The sequence below is a fragment of the Ylistrum balloti genome, unplaced genomic scaffold (assembly GCF_031769215.1).
Source record: "Ylistrum balloti isolate Yb309-2 unplaced genomic scaffold, AGI_CSIRO_Ybal_v1 Utg370092, whole genome shotgun sequence".
In the NCBI taxonomy this organism is placed as follows: domain Eukaryota; kingdom Metazoa; phylum Mollusca; class Bivalvia; order Pectinida; family Pectinidae; genus Ylistrum; species Ylistrum balloti.
Window position 1 is genome coordinate 314,289 of NW_026782123.1, and position 18,678 is coordinate 332,966.

Consider the following 18,678-nt stretch of genomic DNA (forward strand, 5'->3'; position numbering starts at 1 on the left):
CCGCCAAAATTTGAACATGCTCATTTGGTAAATGATCCCCCATCTCCAGTAGGACTTCCCTCCTCTTGCGGAGACATGACTAGTTAGTGTTAAGTAACGTATTCATAGATCATATAATATCAATCCAAAGTAAATGTTGGCAGTAACTGACAATTTGAAGTGGGTAGGCTACATTGCTACGCATACACCATATAATGACAGTTCTATTTTAACATTTGTATCCCGTTTTATGGCGTAAACAGGTATTTGTACACAAATAAGTGTGCCATGGGAATTCCCACTTTCACCAGGGACGTATTATACGTCCCTGCTTTCATGAACTGAAATATTTCCCAGTCGGTTCCAAAAGAGACGTATATATCACATATATATACGTCTCTGGTTCCAAATATGCAAATATCAAGATTAAAACCCTTTGTTCATCCAAATATCACATATTTTAAACATCCGCAACTCTTACAAGTTTTGAGAATTTTCCATCTTCATCGTTCAGATTTATGATACAGAACTGGTAATAAAAGTCTTTGTGGTCAGTTTTAGTTACGGCGAGCATATTTTCGGCCACCAACCTTATCTCTATACCGTCGTACTGACATAGTCTAACGAAGGGCAATAACTCTGGGCGATCAGAACACTACGGACAGAACTCTTTCACGGTCCCATCAGCTGTCAACCTAGTCGCTATACCTGACAGAGTGAAAACGAAGGGCAGTAACTCTGGGAGCTCAGTACCGGACTGTGTCGGAAACAGCAGGGCGCAATCGAGAATTACGGCCTCTACCAGGCTGTAATTAGTAGAACCCCAAGCAGAAGCATTTCTCTGACCAGGATTTAACCAGACGACACCTTTTCAAGCTCATTCACGAACAAAGTTCTAACCTGAAATATCACGGTTCTGTTACAGGTAATCTAGGACTGTCACTAAGCTAGAAAGTACATATGAACAGGGCGAGTTTCTAGCCTAGTAGAAATCTCATTTTACTCGCTGTAGTCACACGCACCTGTATCCGGAACGTGAACAACTCGAACAAAAATCCAAGTTAAGTAAAGTTTAAGTCGGTACATCTATACATAACAATATACACAAACCTAAGGCTTTTGTTCGTTGTTACATATATATGTACCGACTTAAAATAAGATTTACTTTTAAATAGTCCCCTACTACAGTATACATCATGTGTCGATGACCACTCCAAAGTAAAAAGCTAGAGGAGAATAAGGCAGCCATACGGCGGTAATGTGTTCCTAGTCCGAATTATTCTGATGTTCTGTCGTTTTTAATACATTGGCTTGGAGTCGGAATAACTCTAAGTTTGTATCCGGAGCCGTGAAGGGTTCTATTCTCCCTGTTATATCATCTAACATTATTTACCTAAACCCCATTCACTTTTGTGCTGACAGGCCTGATAAGCCACTTCTTGACCTTCGATAGTGAATTTCATTTTCGTAACAAAAATAATACCAATAAATTTAAAATGAACTATCACAAAACTTGCATGAATCAATTATAAATTATTCAGCTTTTTAATGCCACCTATTTGAAGATTTTTTTTTCATAGTTTGGGCTGAAAGCGGTATACAATATAGAGTTCAGTTGTAAATGGCTGAACCTGCATTTTGTTTTTCAAAATATGGTAAACCTCTGGTGGATAGCTTGAGCAAGTGATTTTTTCAATAAAAACGATCATTTTCTGTCTAGTGATAATGTGAATCCTTTCTAGTCTTGTTTTACTTACAATCAGATTTTTTCAAACATATCGCAAGGCAGTGTGTGTAACTATTGATAAAGTCATTGATGTTGCATTAATCCCTCCATGTGGTCACAAATATTCACATGGACATTTAATACTGTGGGTAGTAGGCCGTAAATGACCATTGTAAGCAATTGATAGTGCTAAGTCATACACATACATGTCACTTAATTAGCATTGATTTTGTGCGATTTCTTTCACATCTTTCTGTAATACTGCTCTTGGCAGCTGACACAATATAAGGCCCCTATACGGACCACAGAATGCCAGCATCTGTATTGTTAAAGAACGTCATTTAAATTCACATTTTGTTCAGATAATCATATTAAGACTCCCAAGAATTGCATGAATCAAGCATTAACCTGTAGTCATATTAAGTCTCAATCCACACTTGGAATGCTGATATGTCAATGCTTACTTCCGACAATACACAAGCAAACATGTTTTTCATGGGCTACATTTAACATGTTGTGATTTCTCAACAGACGAGTAACATGTATTACAGTGCAGTTAGTGTTTCAGAAGACAAATAATTTTATAATCAACTTTTTTCCCCCAAAAAATGCCACTACTAACAGGCACTTTTTTTTTTGACATGCATAATTTTGTATCGATCGAACAGTTTCAAGGATATTTATTTAATTTTGTTTGAACTGACAGAAAGTTTACGTACGATATCAAAAGAAGACAAAAGTTACTTGTCTCAATAAATGGCACAGTCATTTGGAAAATCATCAAGCTTTATACTACTGCTTATTTTTGAAAAGATTAGTGATGGACTTTTTGAGAAAATTGGATTATGTGCACAACACGGCTAGATAACTTAATTTCTTCGCTATAGCCTCACAAAGATAAAGGCAGTTTGTCCATTTACCAGTCCACAAAAAAGCTAATCTTCTGAAAAGTTTCTCCCTATACAGTAAGGTAAACAAGCTATCAGTATAGCACTCTCCTTTGGTGAACAAGTCAGTGCACTATAAGGTTGAGTAAAATACAATTGTTTACACCCAATCATAGTATTGTATAGCATTAGAAATGCTAACGATAGCGAGTAACCTTTGTACCATAGCAGGTTGTAAATTCTGATAAAACAGCTGGTCCAGAACTCTCAGAAACATGTTTATAAACTAATATTCCCTCCAGTTTCAATAAAGAGACAGAGTTGAAAAAAAATCCTGTACTTGTCAGAGTACACATGATTGCTTCCTTTGTAATCTCTTCATCGTTTTTATCTTGGTTGTTCTTGTTGAGGATGATACAATTAAGAAGCGCCAAATTTTTATTTGTAGCCTGAGCTGGTAAAACTGATGGACACATCTGCTTTCTGGTTTGTGGTGGTAGCCACAATGTGGGGAGGAACCAATCCTCTTCTCAAGAGAGGCAGCAAGGGTGTAGAAAGGATCAGGGAGCATAACAGGATTCAACAATTCTTATCAGAACTCAAATTTCTATTTTTTAACTGGAAGGTTTGTGTTGTTATTCACACCCAGATTATAAGGCAAGGATTCAGATCCTTATGTTTATTCATTGATCATCTCTACTGAACAGAATCCTATCTAATCACCACCATTTTTGACATGATTTCTGTTTCAATGTTTTGGCTAGTACTTAAATGTCTTTTCTTTTGATATTGGCCAAGTACAAATCTTATGTATGAGATATTTCAAGCCCTATTTGCTGTGGTGGTAGTTTATATACTAAACACCTTGATAACATCAACTTCTAGACCCGGTTAGATTTTAGCAGTCACCAGTTAGAGTAAATGAGTGCAACATCACTTAATAGAAATTCTAATAAAAATCTATGAAAGTTTATGGTTATATACCTAGTATTAAATTTTTGTTACAGTATCTGGTTCCATTCTGCATCAATCAAGGGGGATCTGTGATATACTACCTAACACTGGCTACAGCAGGTACTGTCGTTCTGACACACTACCTACAGTTTATACTAATTTGTAAATTTGATTTTAATCAATCAGTATACAGACAGAAATAAATCTTTTTATACAAGAAACTAAGATTTTTGCATTACATGTACAGTTCTGTATGTCTTTCATTTTTTCCTGCTCATCATGTCAGATATTGGCAGGAAGTTTGTAAATGGGCATTAATACCACCTGTTAAATCAGAATTGTACCGTCCATCATCCAGAAAGCAAGAAGTATAACATGGAGGACATTTTAATACAAGAAATGTTTGTTGGGGATGCTGAATGTGTTCTTTTTATTCTTACTGAAAAATCTGTTTAGAAATTTATTTTATGATTAGTTTCTGAGAAACTGGTGCTGCATAAAACATACAAAAAATTGGCCTGGTTGATGCAATTTGGGCACAACAGAACGACAGGGCCATTGCTTAGTGTGTTGTTATATTTCCAAAGCAAGGCTACAGTGTAAATTTGTGTGTCTGCTAAACATTTCATCTGCTTGTTCTTTTCTAGTTTGAGAAAGTTATGAGACCACATTTTGAAGCAAGGCAGTGTGTACAGCAATACATTGTCCATAGTCACTGTCTTATTTCTCATTGAAAAAAAAACCTTAATTTGGTATGCATCTTTGGTAATTGATAACATAATTAGGTAAATAGCTCTCCTGAGGGAATAGATGTCTGGGCCAAATTGAAAACATCATGTTTGGTTAAATGCTTGTGTTTATGACCAAAATCTACCAAAACTTAAATGGTTGAAAGATTTGAAAACTGTATAGTCCACAATCATGATAATGTTTGTTGAAATGAATGCTAACAGCTGTTGTCCTCAGCTTTTACTTTCTAGATGGCGATCTTAATTTGGATACATTTTTTCCAGATCTATCTTTGGCTGTCCCCATCACCAATTCCTTGACCTTTATCTTTACATCCATATCAGGCACACTGATGGGGGAGAAACCTCCATCCAGGGGTAAGTATCATATACAGTAGCTTAAATATTATACATTGCCAGTTAGGATGTGAGTGGAGAATCTGTATCATAGATCTTGGAATGAGTATCAAGAAATTCAGTGTTGAAGAGTAGATGTTGTAGGGTAGGTGTTGTAAGGTAGGTGTTGTGGGATAGGTGTTGTGGGGTAGGTGTTGTGGGTTTAGGGGTAGGTGTTGTGGGAGAGGTGTTGTGGGATAGGTGTTGTGGTTTAGGTGTTGCGGGTTGAGGGGTAGGTGTTGTGGGGTTGGTGTTGTGGGTTGAGGGGTAGGTGTTGTGAGATAGGTGTTGTGGGGTAGGTGTTGAGGGGTAGGTGTAATGGGGTAGGTGTTGTGGGTTGAGGGGTAGGTGTTGTGGGGTAGGTGTTGTAGGATAGGTGTTGAAGGAAAGGTGTTATGGTGTAGGGGTTGTAGGGCAGGTGTTGGAGAGAAAGTGTTACGGGGTAAGTGTTGTGGTATAATAGTAGGTGTTGAAAGGAAGGTATTGTATTGGTAGGTGTTGAAAAGGAGGTATTGTAGGATAGGTGTTGAAGAGTAGGTGTTGTAAAGTATGTGGTGTCTGTAGAGTAGGATTTTTGTGTAAATGTTGTATGGTTGGTGTTGTGGAATAGATGTGTTAGTGTCGTGGAGAAGTCATATAGTAAGTGTAGTGGAGTAGGTTTTTAACAGTAAGTGTTGTGGAGTATTTATTGTAAATAAGGTGTTGTAGAGGGGGTTGTATTAGAAGTTGTGTTAGAGAGGAAGTGTTGTGTAGTAGCTGTTCTAGAGAGGATGGTGTAGAGGGGGTTGTTTTAGGAGGTGTGTTGGAGAGGAAGTGTTGTGTAGTAACTGTTCTAGAGAGGATGGTGTAGAGGGGGTTGTTTTAGGAGGTGTGTTGGAGAGGAAGTGTTGTGTAGTAACTGTTCTAGAGAGGATGGTGTAGAGGGGGTTGTTTTAGGAGGTGTGTTGGAGAGGAAGTGTTGTGTACTAACTGTTCTAGAGAGGATGGTGTAGAGGGGGTTGTTTTAGGAGGTGTGTTGGAGAGGAAGTGTTGTGTACTAACTGTTCTAGAGAGGATGGTGTAGAGGGGGTTGTTTTAGGAGGTGTGTTGGAGAGGAAGTGTTGTGTACTAACTGTTCTAGAGAGGATGGTGTAGAGGGGGTTGTTTTAGGAGGTGTGTTGGAGAGGAAGTGTCGTGTTATATAGGGGATGTTGTTGACAGGGTGTTGTAGAGGGGGTTGTTTTAGGAGGTGTGTTGGAGAGGAAGTATTGAGTAGTAACTGTTCTAGAGAGGATGGTGTAGAGGGGGTTGTTTTAGGAGATGTGTTGGAGAGGAAGTGTTGTGTACTAACTGTTCTAGAGAGGATGGTGTAGAGGGGGTTGTTTTAGGAGGTGTGTTGGAGAGGAAGTGTTGTGTACTAACTGTTCTAGAGAGGATGGTGTAGAGGGGGTTGTTTTAGGAGATGTGTTGGAGAGGAAGTGTTGTGTACTAACTGTTCTAGAGAGGATGGTGTAGAGGGGGTTGTTTTAGGAGATGTGTTGGAGAGGAAGTGTTGTGTACTAACTGTTCTAGAGAGGATGGTGTAGAGGGGGTTGTTTTAGGAGGTGTGTTGGAGAGGAAGTGTTGTGTAGTAACTGTTCTAGAGAGGATGGTGTAGAGGGGGTTGTTTTAGGAGGTGTGTTGGAGAGGAAGTGTTGTGTACTAACTGTTCTAGAGAGGATGGTGTAGAGGGGGTTGTTTTAGGAGGTGTGTTGTGTTGGAGAGGAAGTGTTGTGTACTATCTGTTCTAGAGAGGATGGTGTAGAGGGGGTTGTTTTAGGAGGTGTGTTGGAGAGGAAGTGTTGTGTACTAACTGTTCTAGAGAGGATGGTGTAGAGGGGGTTGTTTTAGGAGATGTGTTGGAGAGGAAGTGTTGTGTACTAACTGTTCTAGAGAGGATGGTGTAGAGGGGGTTGTTTTAGGAGGTGTGTTGGAGAGGAAGTGTTGTGTACTAACTGTTCTAGAGAGGATGGTGTAGAGGGGGTTGTTAATAACAGTACAAGAGAGGAATGTCTAGAGGAGGATGTTTTAGGAGGTGTGTTGGAGAGGAAGTGTTGTGTAGTAACTGTTCTAGAGAGGATGGTGTAGAGGGGGTTGTTTTAGGAGGTGTGTTGGAGAGGAAGTGTTGTGTAGTAACTGTTCTAGAGAGGATGGTGTAGAGGGGGTTGTTTTAGGAGGTGTGTTGGAGAGGAAGTATTGAGTAGTAACTGTTCTAGAGAGGATGGTGTAGAGGGGGTTGTTTTAGGAGATGTGTTGGAGAGGAAGTGTTGTGTACTAACTGTTCTAGAGAGGATGGTGTAGAGGGGTTTGTTTTAGGAGGTGTGTTGGAGAGGAAGTGTTGTGTACTAACTGTTCTAGAGAGGATGGTGTAGAGGGGGTTGTTTTAGGAGGTGTGTTGGAGAGGAAGTGTTGTGTAGTAACTGTTCTAGAGAGGATGGTGTAGAGGGGGTTGTTTTAGGAGGTGTGTTGGAGAGGAAGTGTTGTGTACTAACTGTTCTAGAGAGGATGGTGTAGAGGGGGTTGTTTTAGGAGGTGTGTTGGAGAGGAAGTGTTGTGTACTAACTGTTCTAGAGAGGATGGTGTAGAGGGGGTTGTTTTAGGAGGTGTGTTGGAGAGGAAGTGTTGTGTACTAACTGTTCTAGAGAGGATGGTGTAGAGGGGGTTGTATTAGGAGGTGTGTTGGAGAGGAAGTTTTGAGTAGTAACTGTTCTAGAGAGGATGGTGTAGAGGGGGTTGTTTTAGGAGGTGTGTTGGAGAGGAAGTGTTGTGTACTAACTGTTCTAGAGAGGATGGTGTAGAGGGGGTTGTTTTAGGAGGTGTGTTGGAGAGGAAGTGTTGTGTACTAACTGTTCTAGAGAGGATGGTGTAGAGGGGGTTGTTTTAGGAGGTGTGTTGAGAGGAGGAAAGGAAGTGTTGTGTAGTAACTGTTCTAGAGAGGATGGTGTAGAGGGGGTTGTTTTAGGAGGTGTGTTGGAGAGGGTGTTGTGTGTTTAGAGTGTGTTGGAGAGGAAGTGTTGTGTAACTGTTCTAGAGAGGATGGTGTAGAGGGGGTTGTTTTAGGAGGTGTGTTGGAGAGGAAGTGTTGTGTACTAACTGTTCTAGAGAGGATGGTGTAGAGGGGGTTGTTTTAGGAGGTGTGTTGGAGAGGAAGTGTTGTGTACTAACTGTTCTAGAGAGGATGGTGTAGAGGGGGTTGTTTTAGGAGGTGTGTTGGAGAGGAAGTGTTGTGTACTAACTGTTCTAGAGAGGATGGTGTAGAGGGGGTTGTTTTAGGAGGTGTGTTGGAGAGGAAGTGTTGTGTACTAACTGTTCTAGAGAGGATGGTGTAGAGGGGGTTGTTTTAGGAGGTGTGTTGGAGAGGAAGTGTCATGTTATATAGGGTATGTTGTTGATGGGGTGTTGTGTACTAACTGTTCTAGAGAGGATGGTGTAGAGGGGGTTGTTTTAGGAGGTGTGTTGGAGAGGAAGTGTTGTGTACTAACTGTTCTAGAGAGGATGGTGTAGAGGGGGTTGTTTTAGGAGGTGTGTTGGAGAGGAAGTGTTGTGTAGTAACTGTTCTAGAGAGGATGGTGTAGAGGGGGTTGTTTTAGGAGGTGTGTTGGAGAGGAAGTGTTGTGTACTAACTGTTCTAGAGAGGATGGTGTAGAGGGGGTTGTTTTAGGAGGTGTGTTGGAGAGGAAGTGTTGTGTAGTAACTGTTCTAGAGAGGATGGTGTAGAGGGGGTTGTTTTAGGAGGTGTGTTGGAGAGGAAGTGTCATGTTATATAGGGTATGTTGTTGAGAGGAAGTGTTGTGTACTAACTGTTCTAGAGAGGATGGTGTAGAGGGGGTTGTTTTAGGAGGTGTGTTGGAGAGGAAGTGTTGTGTACTAACTGTTCTAGAGAGGATGGTGTAGAGGGGGTTGTTTTAGGAGGTGTGTTGGAGAGGAAGTGTTGTGTACTAACTGTTCTAGAGAGGATGGTGTAGAGAGGGTTGTTTTAGGAGATGTGTTGGAGAGGAAGTGTTGTGTACTAACTGTTCTAGAGATGATGGTGTAGAGAGGGTTGTTTTAGGAGATGTGTTGGAGAGGAAGTGTTGTGTACTAACTGTTCTAGAGAGGATGGTGTAGAGGGGGTTGTTTTAGGAGGTGTGTTGGAGAGGAAGTGTTGTGTACTAACTGTTCTAGAGAGGATGGTGTAGAGGGGGTTGTTTTAGGAGGTGTGTTGGAGAGGAAGTGTTGTGTAGTAACTGTTCTAGAGAGGATGGTGTAGAGGGGGTTGTTTTAGGAGGTGTGTTGGAGAGGAAGTGTTGTGTAGTAACTGTTCTAGAGAGGATGGTGTAGAGGGGGTTGTTTTAGGAGGTGTGTTGGAGAGGAAGTGTTGTGTACTAACTGTTCTAGAGAGGATGGTGTAGAGGGGGTTGTTTTAGGAGGTGTGTTGGAGAGGAAGTGTTGTGTTTTAGGAGGTGTGTTAACTGTTCTAGAGAGGATGGTGTAGAGGGGGTTGTTTTAGGAGGTGTGTTGGAGAGGAAGTGTTGTGTAGTAACTGTTCTAGAGAGGATGGTGTAGAGGGGGTTGTTTTAGGAGGTGTGTTGGAGAGGAAGTGTTGTGTACTAACTGTTCTAGAGAGGATGGTGTAGAGGGGGTTGTTTTAGGAGGTGTGTTGGAGAGGAAGTGTTGTGTAGTAACTGTTCTAGAGGGAGTTGTTTTAGGAGGTGTGTTGGAAAGGAAGTGTCGTGTGTAGAGAGGATGGTGTAGAGGGGGTTGTTTTAGGAGGTGTGTTACTGTGTCTAGGAGAGAGGATGGTGTAGAGAGAGGGGTTGTTTTAGGAGGTGTGTTGGAGAGGAAGTGATGTGTACTAACTGTTCTAGAGAGGATGGTGTAGAGGGGGTTGTTTTAGGAGGTGTGTTGGAGAGGAAGTGTTGTGTACTAACTGTTCTAGAGAGGATGGTGGAGAGGGGGTTGTTTTAGGAGGTGTGTTGGAGAGGAAGTGTTGTGTAGTAACTGTTCTAGAGAGGATGGTGTAGAGGGGGTTGTTTTAGGAGGTGTGTTGGAGAGGAAGTGTTGTGTAGTAACTGTTCTAGAGGGAGTTGTTTTAGGAGGTGTGTTGGAAAGGAAGTGTCGTGTTATATAGGGGATGTTGTTGACAGGGTGTTGTAGAGGGGGTTGTTTTAGGAGGTGTGTTGGAGAGGAAGTGTCATGTTATATAGGGAATGTTGTTGAGGGGGTGTTGTAGAGGGGGTTGTTTGAGGAGGTGTGTTGGAGAGGAAGTGTTGTGTAGTAACTGTTGTAAATGGAATGATGTAGAGAGGGGATGTTTAGAGGAGGGCATTATAGTTGAGGTGTTGTAGAGAAGGTGTTTTACATAACGTGTTTTGTACAGCAGTTGTTGTGAAGATACCATTCACAGTGACTTATCTTTTTCTTAAATTGTATAGATACTTGCTCCATCTTATCCTGGATTTTCTTTTTGTTTGCGTATGTTAGATTTTGATTTGATATTAAGTTGAAGAGTCATTATTTTTTGGCTCTGACATGTAATAATAACCATGATTTCTGTTGCCTGCCTGTAGACACATGTTTTGGAATGATGTTGGTGGTGTGTGGGGTGGCACTCTGTGTGTTGGATAAAGTATGACTCGTCCATCAGGTAGGTTTCGTTAAACACATACATAATAATACCTTTTATATGATTGAAAAAGGCTTTCTTTGATATTGTCATAGAAGGATTTTAATTTTTATTAATTCTCACTTAGTAAGGTGGAGTGCATGTTAATCATATCATCTATCTGTGTGTTCATACAGAGTAACTTTAATAAATGCTAATTCAAAAACATTTATATTGACACTGTATAAACATCCTGGTTGTCTCCCTTCTTAAACCTTCTTTTTTATTGATTTTCAGGCTCCAGATATTGTGCAATGGTGACTAACTCTAATTCTGTCGGTCAGCAGAACTGTCCAATTTCATTTTAACAGACCATGTACACACCAGTGTCAAGACAAACAGACCATGTACACACCTGTGTTAGTGTAAACAGACCATGTACACACCTGTGTCAGTGTAAACAGGTCAAGTACACACCAGTGACAGTGTAAACAGACCATGTACACACCTGTGTCAGTGTAAACAGACCATGTACACATCTGTGTCAGTGTAATCAGACCATGTACACACCTGTGTCAGTGTTAACAGATCATGTACACACCTGTGTCAGTGTAAACAGACCATGTACACACCTGTGTCAGTGTTAACAGACCATGTATACACCTGTGTCAGTGTAAACAGACCACGTGATACACACCTGTGTCAGTGTAAACAGACCATGTACACACCTGTGTTGGTGTAAACGGACCATGTACACACCCGTGTCAGTGTTAACAGATCACGTACACACCTGTGTCAGTGTAAACAGACCATGTACACACTAGTGTCAGTGTAAACAGACAATGTACACACCTGTGTCAGTGTAAACAGACCATGTACACACCTGTATCAGTGTAAACAGACCATGTACACACCTGTGTCAGTGTAAACAGACCATGTACACACCTTTGTCAGTGTAAACAGACCATGTGATACACACCTGTGTCAGTGTTAACAGACCATGTACACACCTGTGTCAGTGTAAACAGACCATGTACACACCTGTGTCAGTGTAAACAGACCATGTGATACACACCTGTGTCGGTGTAAACAGACCACGTGATACACACTTGTGTCAGTGTTAACTTCATTAACATATCAGTATTTTTGGAATTTCTTGGGTTGCAAAAATATCTGTTCAAAATTTGAAAGCCTTAGAAACTGTATGCATATAGATTTTTTCCAGAATTAATCATTTGTCAGTAATATTTAGTCTGAAGTTTGTACAAGCATAATGTGATATAAATACATTTGTCGACAGTAGTGAAGTGAGGGGTGGAAACCCATAGGACCTTTTGGTTTTTTTGTTACAATAAAACTTTCTGTACTGATTGAGTTGTTTATTCATTGAAAGTCATGTAGCAGGGGGCTAAACAGTCAACAAGTTCAGGGATTTGTTAATGTTTTAACTACTGTAGTGATGTTGTGGTCTTGTGTCACTGACCACGTGACCATATGAAACAGTTCATCTTTCTTTTCAGTAAAGAGTTCTAATGTTCACATTCTCATTGTCTTGATTAAAATAAAACATCAGAAAATAGGCCGCTGGAAAAGTGCTGTACCAGGGGGAAAAGTGCAGATGTTTTTGAAGGGTGAAATAGGCCATTGGAAAAGTGCTGTACCAGGGGGAAAAGTACAGATGTTTTTGAAGGGTGAAATAGGCCATTGGAAAAGTGCTGTACCAGGGGGAAAAGTGCTGATGTTTTTGAAGGGTGAAATGGGCCATTTGAAAAGTGCTGTACCAGGGGGAAAAGTGCTGATGTTTTTGAAGGGTGAAATAGGCCATTGGAAAAGTGCTATACCAGGGGGAAAAGTGCTGATGTTTTTGAAGGGTGAAATAGGCCGCTGGAAAAGTGCTGTACCATGGGAAAAGTGCAGATGTTTTTGAAGGGTGAAATAGGCCATTGGAAAAGTACTGTACCAGGGGAAAAAGTGCAGATGTTTTTGAAGGGTGAAATAGGCCGTTGGAAAAGTGCTGTACCATGGGAAAAGTGCAGATGTTTTTGAAGGGTGAAATAGGCCATTGGAAAAGTGCTGTATCATGGGAAAAGTGCAGATGTTTTTGAAGGGTGAAATAGGCCATTGGAAAAGTGCAGATGTTTTTGAAGGGTGAAATAGGCCATTGGAAAAGTGCTATACCAGGGGGAAAAGTGCTGATGTTTTTGAAGGGTGAAATAGGCCATTGGAAAAGTGCTGTACCAGGGGGGAAAGTGCTGATGTTTTTGAAGGGTGAAATAGGCCATTGGAAAAGTACTGTACCAGGAGAAAAGTGCAGGCGTTTTGAAGGGCAAAATCGGCAAGTGGAAAATTACTGTACTAGGATAAAAACAACACTTCTGATTAATAAAAATCTTCTGTTTCATCTTGAACTGCAAAATAAAGGAAGGAGACAGAATAATGTGCCGACTAACTGCGACATGTAGTAATACCAGGGGACTTTATATGGATAAGTACTATTAGCGATGGACTGGCATGCAGTATTAACTTGGGTGTATAGATTGGATGGTGTAGCCTTGAATTCGGACTGCACACATCATCACCATCATCGTCATCTCTAGAGAATCCCGATAACCTCTCGTGTTTAAGATCAAGTCAATAACTGCTGGCACCATCATCCCTAATCACCAAAGAGGTACAGCATGAAGATTCATTGATCATCTGGTCTTCATTTCGTGTTGTTTTCGGGGACGAATGAGTTCTGGCCCAAGGATCTCGAAACTTCTTAAATTTGGATTCTCAACTCAAAATTCTCAGCTTGAGTACGTACTTAGTTGAGAATTTCTCAAAATGGCGTTTCTCAAGGCTTGTCTGGTCGTTTCTTCCTTGTACAGTACACGTACAATGTAAATCCCGCTGATTGTTATTAAAGAGACTGACTTCGGCAGCTAAGTCACAACTTAACGCCCCTTTGTTTCACCATTGTTTGCTGGGAGTGACAATCTGATGCAGTAATGGATCGGTATGGAGACGAGTTCACGATTTACTGACATTCTCTGGTGAGCCATTATGCTTTAACTCCAAGGTTGCCTAGGTTTATGTCTTGGGAGTAGCCTCTAGGTCAGACATAGTGTGTGAGGGTTGGGTTTACGGGAGAGGAAACTCTTACCTCACTTTTGTAACATTGTTTTGAATATCACAACGTGACGTAGGAGTTTTGTTGTGTAAATCTGTATGTAAATATTTGTGTTAGCCGATATCGATTTTCAGAACTTTTTATCCCTGGTATTGCTGATGATCGAGCCGCAGAATGACAACCGATAACCTGCCAATTCATATCAAACCCTTGCCCTATTTTCATGTGATGGACAAGTCTCTTCCCTATTTGTTTGTCAAAACAAGACATTTAGTTCAATAAGTTTGGTTTTCGTTTAGCGTTTGTTACCGATTACAGAATCAACAAGTCTAGTCTGTTGTTCCATCAACCTTCTTTCTTTATCATAGACCCCAGCTGTTGACTTCGTTCTTACTTCAGCATGTCAGATTACTTATTTGAGTTGGCATGTATTTACATATCTTATGTCGTCGATGAAGCAGAAGACGTTTATCCCTCCGGAATACCTGTCTTATTCACCTTGTATAAGACCATGTGTTTTAGGATACATTTTTCTTTTGTTCATATTTTGCCCTCGTCGATTTTGAGATTGAATTAAGGACTCGTTGGTATCCTGTTACTTGATGTTTCGGCAAAGATAAGCACTATTTGTAGGATTGCAACCTTAATGTGTCCAGTAAAATTCCAGATTTGCATTTAATGGAATGTATCAATCTTTGAAAATGATTTTGTCACACTGGTGTATATAGACTGACTTTGTCACACTGGTGTATATAGACTGACTTTGTCACACTGGTGTATATAGACTGACTTTGTCACACTGGTGTATATAGATAGACTTTGTTACACTGATGTATTTAGACTGAATTTGCCACACTGGTGTATATAGATAGACTTTGTCACACTGATGTATTTAGACTGACTTTGTCACACTGGTGTATATAGACTGACTTTGTCACACTGGTGTATATAGACTGACTTTGTCACACTGGTATATATAGACTGACTTTGTCACACTGGTGTATATAGATAGACTTTGTCACACTGGTTTATATAGATAGACTTTGTCACACTGGTGTATATTTGTCACACTGGTGTATATAGACTGACTTTGTCACACTGGTGTATATAGATAGACTTTGTCACACTGGTGTATATAGACTGACTTTGTCACACTGGTGTATATAGACTGACTTTGTCACACTGGTGTATATAGACTGACTTTGTCACACTGGTGTATATAGACTGACTTTGTCACACTGGTGTATATAGATAGACTTTGTCACACTGGTGTATATAGACTGACTTTGTCACACTGGTGTATATAGACTGACTTTGTCACACTGGTGTATATAGATAGACTTTGTCACACTGGTTTATATAGATAGACTTTGTCACACTGGTGTATATAGACTGACTTGTCACACTGGTGTATATAGATAGACTTTGTCACACAGGTGTATATAGACTGACTTTGTCACACTGGTGTATATAGACTGACTTTGTCACACTGGTGTATATAGACTGACTTTGTCACACTGGTGTATAAAGACCGACTTTGTCACACTGGTGTATATAGATAGACTTTGTCACACTGGTGTATATAGACTGACTTTGTCACACTGGTATATATAGACTGACTTTGTCACACTGGTGTATATAGATAGACTTTGTCACACTGGTTTATATAGATAGACTTTGTCACACTGGTGTATATAGACTGACTTGTCACACTGGTGTATATAGATAGACTTTGTCACACTGGTGTATATAGATAGACTTTGTCACACTGGTGTATATAGATAGACTTTGTCACACTGGTTTATATAGATAGACTTTGTCACAATGGTGTATATAGACTGACTTTGTCACACTGGTGTATATAGACTGACTTTGTCACACTGGTGTATATAGATAGACTTTGTCACACTGGTGTATATAGACTGACTTTACCACACTGGTGTATATAGACTGACTTTGTCACACTGGTGTATATAGATAGACTTTGTCACACTGGTGTATATAGACTGACTTTGTTACACAGGGTCTTTATCTTGTCCATTCTGATTTGTCTATATTGTAATGTTGTAGTATCAGGCTAGTTATCTCCCTTTGTACTATATTTGATTGATTATCGTGAATATTTTAGTGACACGGCGCTCGGCAGATTCTGTGGCCTGGTTATTGTTCTTGAATGTCACAAACGAGACTGTTAAGTATATTCCAGCTGTGATCTTACCACCGATTTCTATAAGAGAGTGTTTTATCACGCAAGGTTCGCCAAATAATTCCGAGAATGGTAACTCTCTGCTTGGAAATGAGCCTAAATGGCGACACTTGCTTTTACCTCGTTGAATTGAAGTTGTCTTTCTTTTGACCATTATCCTAAATTATCTAAGTCACTTCGGAAGTTTTCTTCTTTCTGCTGAAACTTGTGTCGTCCGCGAAGATCTTAAAGGCATTTTAAACAACTTCGGTAAATCATCGATGAATATTAGAAAGAGTATTGGTCCGAGTACGCTCTCTCTTGGGATTTCACTTGTGACTTTTGACAAATTATAGTATTTGCTATTAAGTGCGACTCTCTATTGACAAGGAAGTCCTTGGTCCATTTATTTTGTTTTTATCACCAAGGTGGGAACCTCGTGAAAAGCTTTTTCAAAATAAGCATTAACAAAGCCTACAATATTTTTTAGTTCAACGCTCCTGTCCTGTTTTCGATCACATCAATTAAATGCGTTACACATGAATGACCTTTCCTGATTCCGTGAGGATGTGACACAGATTCTGCAATTTTTTCAATTCTTTTAAACAAGTAATTGATGTAAGGTTTGTTTGGCAATAGCTGTTTCATGATATTTTGGTCCGTTTTAAGACTAAGCCTCATGGTGACCTATTGTAATGGCCTTTAGTCCCGTGTTGTGAATCGCGTGGTGTGGTATTACTTTTAATGCAGTTGCCTGAACATGGGATGGCGGTTAATGTTAAACATAATTTACATTTGGATTACATGTACAATGAAGTTTAAATGATCTTACTGTGTTAACAGGATTATATCTCTGATATAGAACAACAACAGTGTATCTGATGTTACTGTTCAGGCCTTTTGGGCCTCTTGTTGTGTACAGCGGTAACGCTAGGTACCTTCTCTCTACCAGGGATTTTGTGTCGATCAATCGATTTTCGGAAGCCTCGACTATTTTCCTTCAGTATGCTAGAACGGGTGTTGTCAAGACCTTTAACTTATATTAATTGTTGACGGGTCTTTCGTCTCTTGTTTGCTTGTTTTCTCTGGGAAATGGTTTGTGCCATTTTTTGTAAACATACCTGTAAAGAAAGTGTTTAGCTGTTTGGATTTGTTCTTGTAATGTTTCTGTGTTTAACTGTTTGTCTTTTTCTTTTTGTAAACATACATGTTTGGCTCTGTCTTTTTTGTGAGCAGACTTATATAGAAAAATCCAAAGCTCCGTCCACAGATCCCAAGCTCCGTCCAGAAATCCCAAGCTCCGTCCACGGATCCCAAGCACAAGTCCCAAGCTCCGTTCACAGATCCCAAGCTCCGTTCAGAAATCCCAAGCTCCGTCCACGGATCCCAAGCACAAGTCCCAAGCTCCGTTCACAGATCCCAAGCTCCGTTCAGAAATCCCAAGCTCCGTCCACGGATCCCAAGCACAAGTCCCAAGCTCCGTTCACAGATCCCAAGCTCCGTCCACAGATCCCAAGCTCCGACCACGGATCCCAAGCACAGGTCCCAAGCTCCGTTCACAGATCCCAAGCTCCGTTCACAGATCCCAAGCTCCGTTCACAGATCCCAAGCTCCGTCCACAGATCCCAAGCACAAGTCCCAAGCTCCGTTCACAGATCCCAAGCACAGGTCCCAAGCTCCGTTCACAGATCCCAAGCTCCGTCCACAGATCCCAAGCGCCGACCACGGATCCCAAGCACAGGTCCCAAGCTCCGTTCACAGATCCCAAGCTCCGTTCACAGATCCCAAGCTCCGTTCACAGATCCCAAGCTCCGTCCACAGATCCCAAGCACAAGTCCCAAGCTCCGTTCACAGATCCCATGCTCCGTCCACAGGACCCAAGCTCCGGCCACAGATCCCAAGCTCCGCTCACAGATCCCAAGCTCCGTTCACAGATCCCAAGCTCCGTCCACAGATCCCACGCTCCGTCCACAGGTCCCAAGCTCCGGCCACAGATCCCAAGCTCCGCTCACAGATCCCAAGCTCCGATCACAGATCCCAAGCTCCGTCCACAGGATCCCAAGCTCCGACCACAGATCCCAAGCTCCGTTCACAGATCCCTCACAGATCCCAAGCTCCGTCACACAAGCTCCGTCCACAGATCCCAGGCTCCGTCCACAGGACCCAAGCTCCGTCCACAGATCCCAAGCTCCGCTCACAGATCCCAAGCTCCGTCCACAGATCCCAGGCCCCGTCCACAGGACCCAAGCTCCGTCCACAGATCCCAAGCTCCGCTCACAGATCCCAAGCTCCGTCCACAGATCCCAGGCTCCGTCCACAGATCCCAAGCTCCGTCCACAGATGTCAAGCTCCGCTCACAGATCCCAAGCTCCGCTCACAGATCCCAAGCTCCGTTCACAGATCCCAAGCTCCGTCCACAGATCCCAGGCTCCGTCCACAGGACCCAAGCTCCGTCCACAGATCCCAAGCTCCGCTCACAGATCCCAAGCTCCGTCCACAGATCCCAGGCTCCGTCCACAGGACCCAAGCTCCGTCCACAGATCTCAGTCTCCGTCCACAGGTCCCAGGCTCCGTCCATAGATCCCAGGCTCCGTCCACAGCTCCCAGGCTTCGTCCACAGATCCCAGGCTCCTTCCACAGAACCCAAGATCCGTCCTCAGATGCCAAGCTCCGTCCACAGATTCCAAGCTCCGTCCACAGATCCCAGGCTCCTTCCACAGAACCCAAGATCCGTCCACAGATCTCAGGCTCCGTCCACAGGTCCCAGGCTCCGTCCATAGATCCCAGGCACCGTCCACAGATCCCAGGCTTCGTCCACAGATCACAGACTTAGTCCAGAGATCCCAAGCTCTGTCCACAGACCCCAAGTTCCGTCCACACATCCCAGACTCCTTCTGGTGCTCATCTGGTTTTTTTATAGGTAATTAGGTATGTCGGTGTCAGGTTGTTTCGGGACAAAGGCAGAAGTCGTTTAGTTATTTATTCCGATTGTTTAGGGACCTATCGTTGTGCTGTGTTGTAGAGCGAGATTTTGTTGGGGAATTATCATAGGAACGTGTGTCATCTTATTCATTCTCACTTTTTGTCTTCTCTACAGCAGATTTTCCAT

General features: G+C 41.8%; 2 protein-coding genes across 2 annotated transcripts; both read left to right on the forward strand.

The window, feature by feature from the left end:
- Positions 1–831: 831 nt before the first annotated feature.
- On the forward strand, positions 832–11,643 carry LOC132549956 (transmembrane protein 234-like). The gene is made up of 6 exons (XM_060213941.1): positions 832–904; positions 3,041–3,217; positions 3,600–3,666; positions 4,560–4,652; positions 10,238–10,314; positions 10,570–11,643. The coding sequence occupies exons 2-5, from the start codon at positions 3,059–3,061 to the stop codon at positions 10,300–10,302; spliced, it is 384 nt and encodes a 127-aa protein (XP_060069924.1). The 5' UTR covers positions 832–904; positions 3,041–3,058; the 3' UTR covers positions 10,303–10,314; positions 10,570–11,643.
- A 247-nt stretch (positions 11,644–11,890) lies between these two features.
- On the forward strand, positions 11,891–18,349 carry LOC132549934 (mucin-1-like). Its single transcript, XM_060213919.1, has 2 exons — positions 11,891–12,143; positions 16,806–18,349. Exons 1-2 carry the CDS (start codon positions 11,891–11,893, stop codon positions 18,347–18,349), a joined length of 1,797 nt encoding a protein of 598 aa, XP_060069902.1.
- Positions 18,350–18,678: the final 329 nt, after the last annotated feature.

Excerpts from the sequence above, each read along its gene's own strand:
- LOC132549956 (XM_060213941.1), top strand. The coding sequence starts at position 3,059 with ATGGACACATCTGCTTTCTGGTTTGTGGTGGTAGCCACAATGTGGGGA. Across the intron at positions 3,218-3,599 it reads TTCTATTTTTTAACTGGAAG|TATCTGGTTCCATTCTGCAT; the intron begins GTTTGTGTTGTT and ends TTTTTGTTACAG. Across the intron at positions 4,653-10,237 it reads GGAGAAACCTCCATCCAGGG|ACACATGTTTTGGAATGATG; the intron begins GTAAGTATCATA and ends GCCTGCCTGTAG.
- LOC132549934 (XM_060213919.1), top strand. The coding sequence starts at position 11,891 with ATGTTTTTGAAGGGTGAAATAGGCCATTGGAAAAGTGCTGTACCAGGG. Across the intron at positions 12,144-16,805 it reads AGTGCTGATGTTTTTGAAGG|ACTTATATAGAAAAATCCAA; the intron begins GTGAAATAGGCC and ends TTTTGTGAGCAG.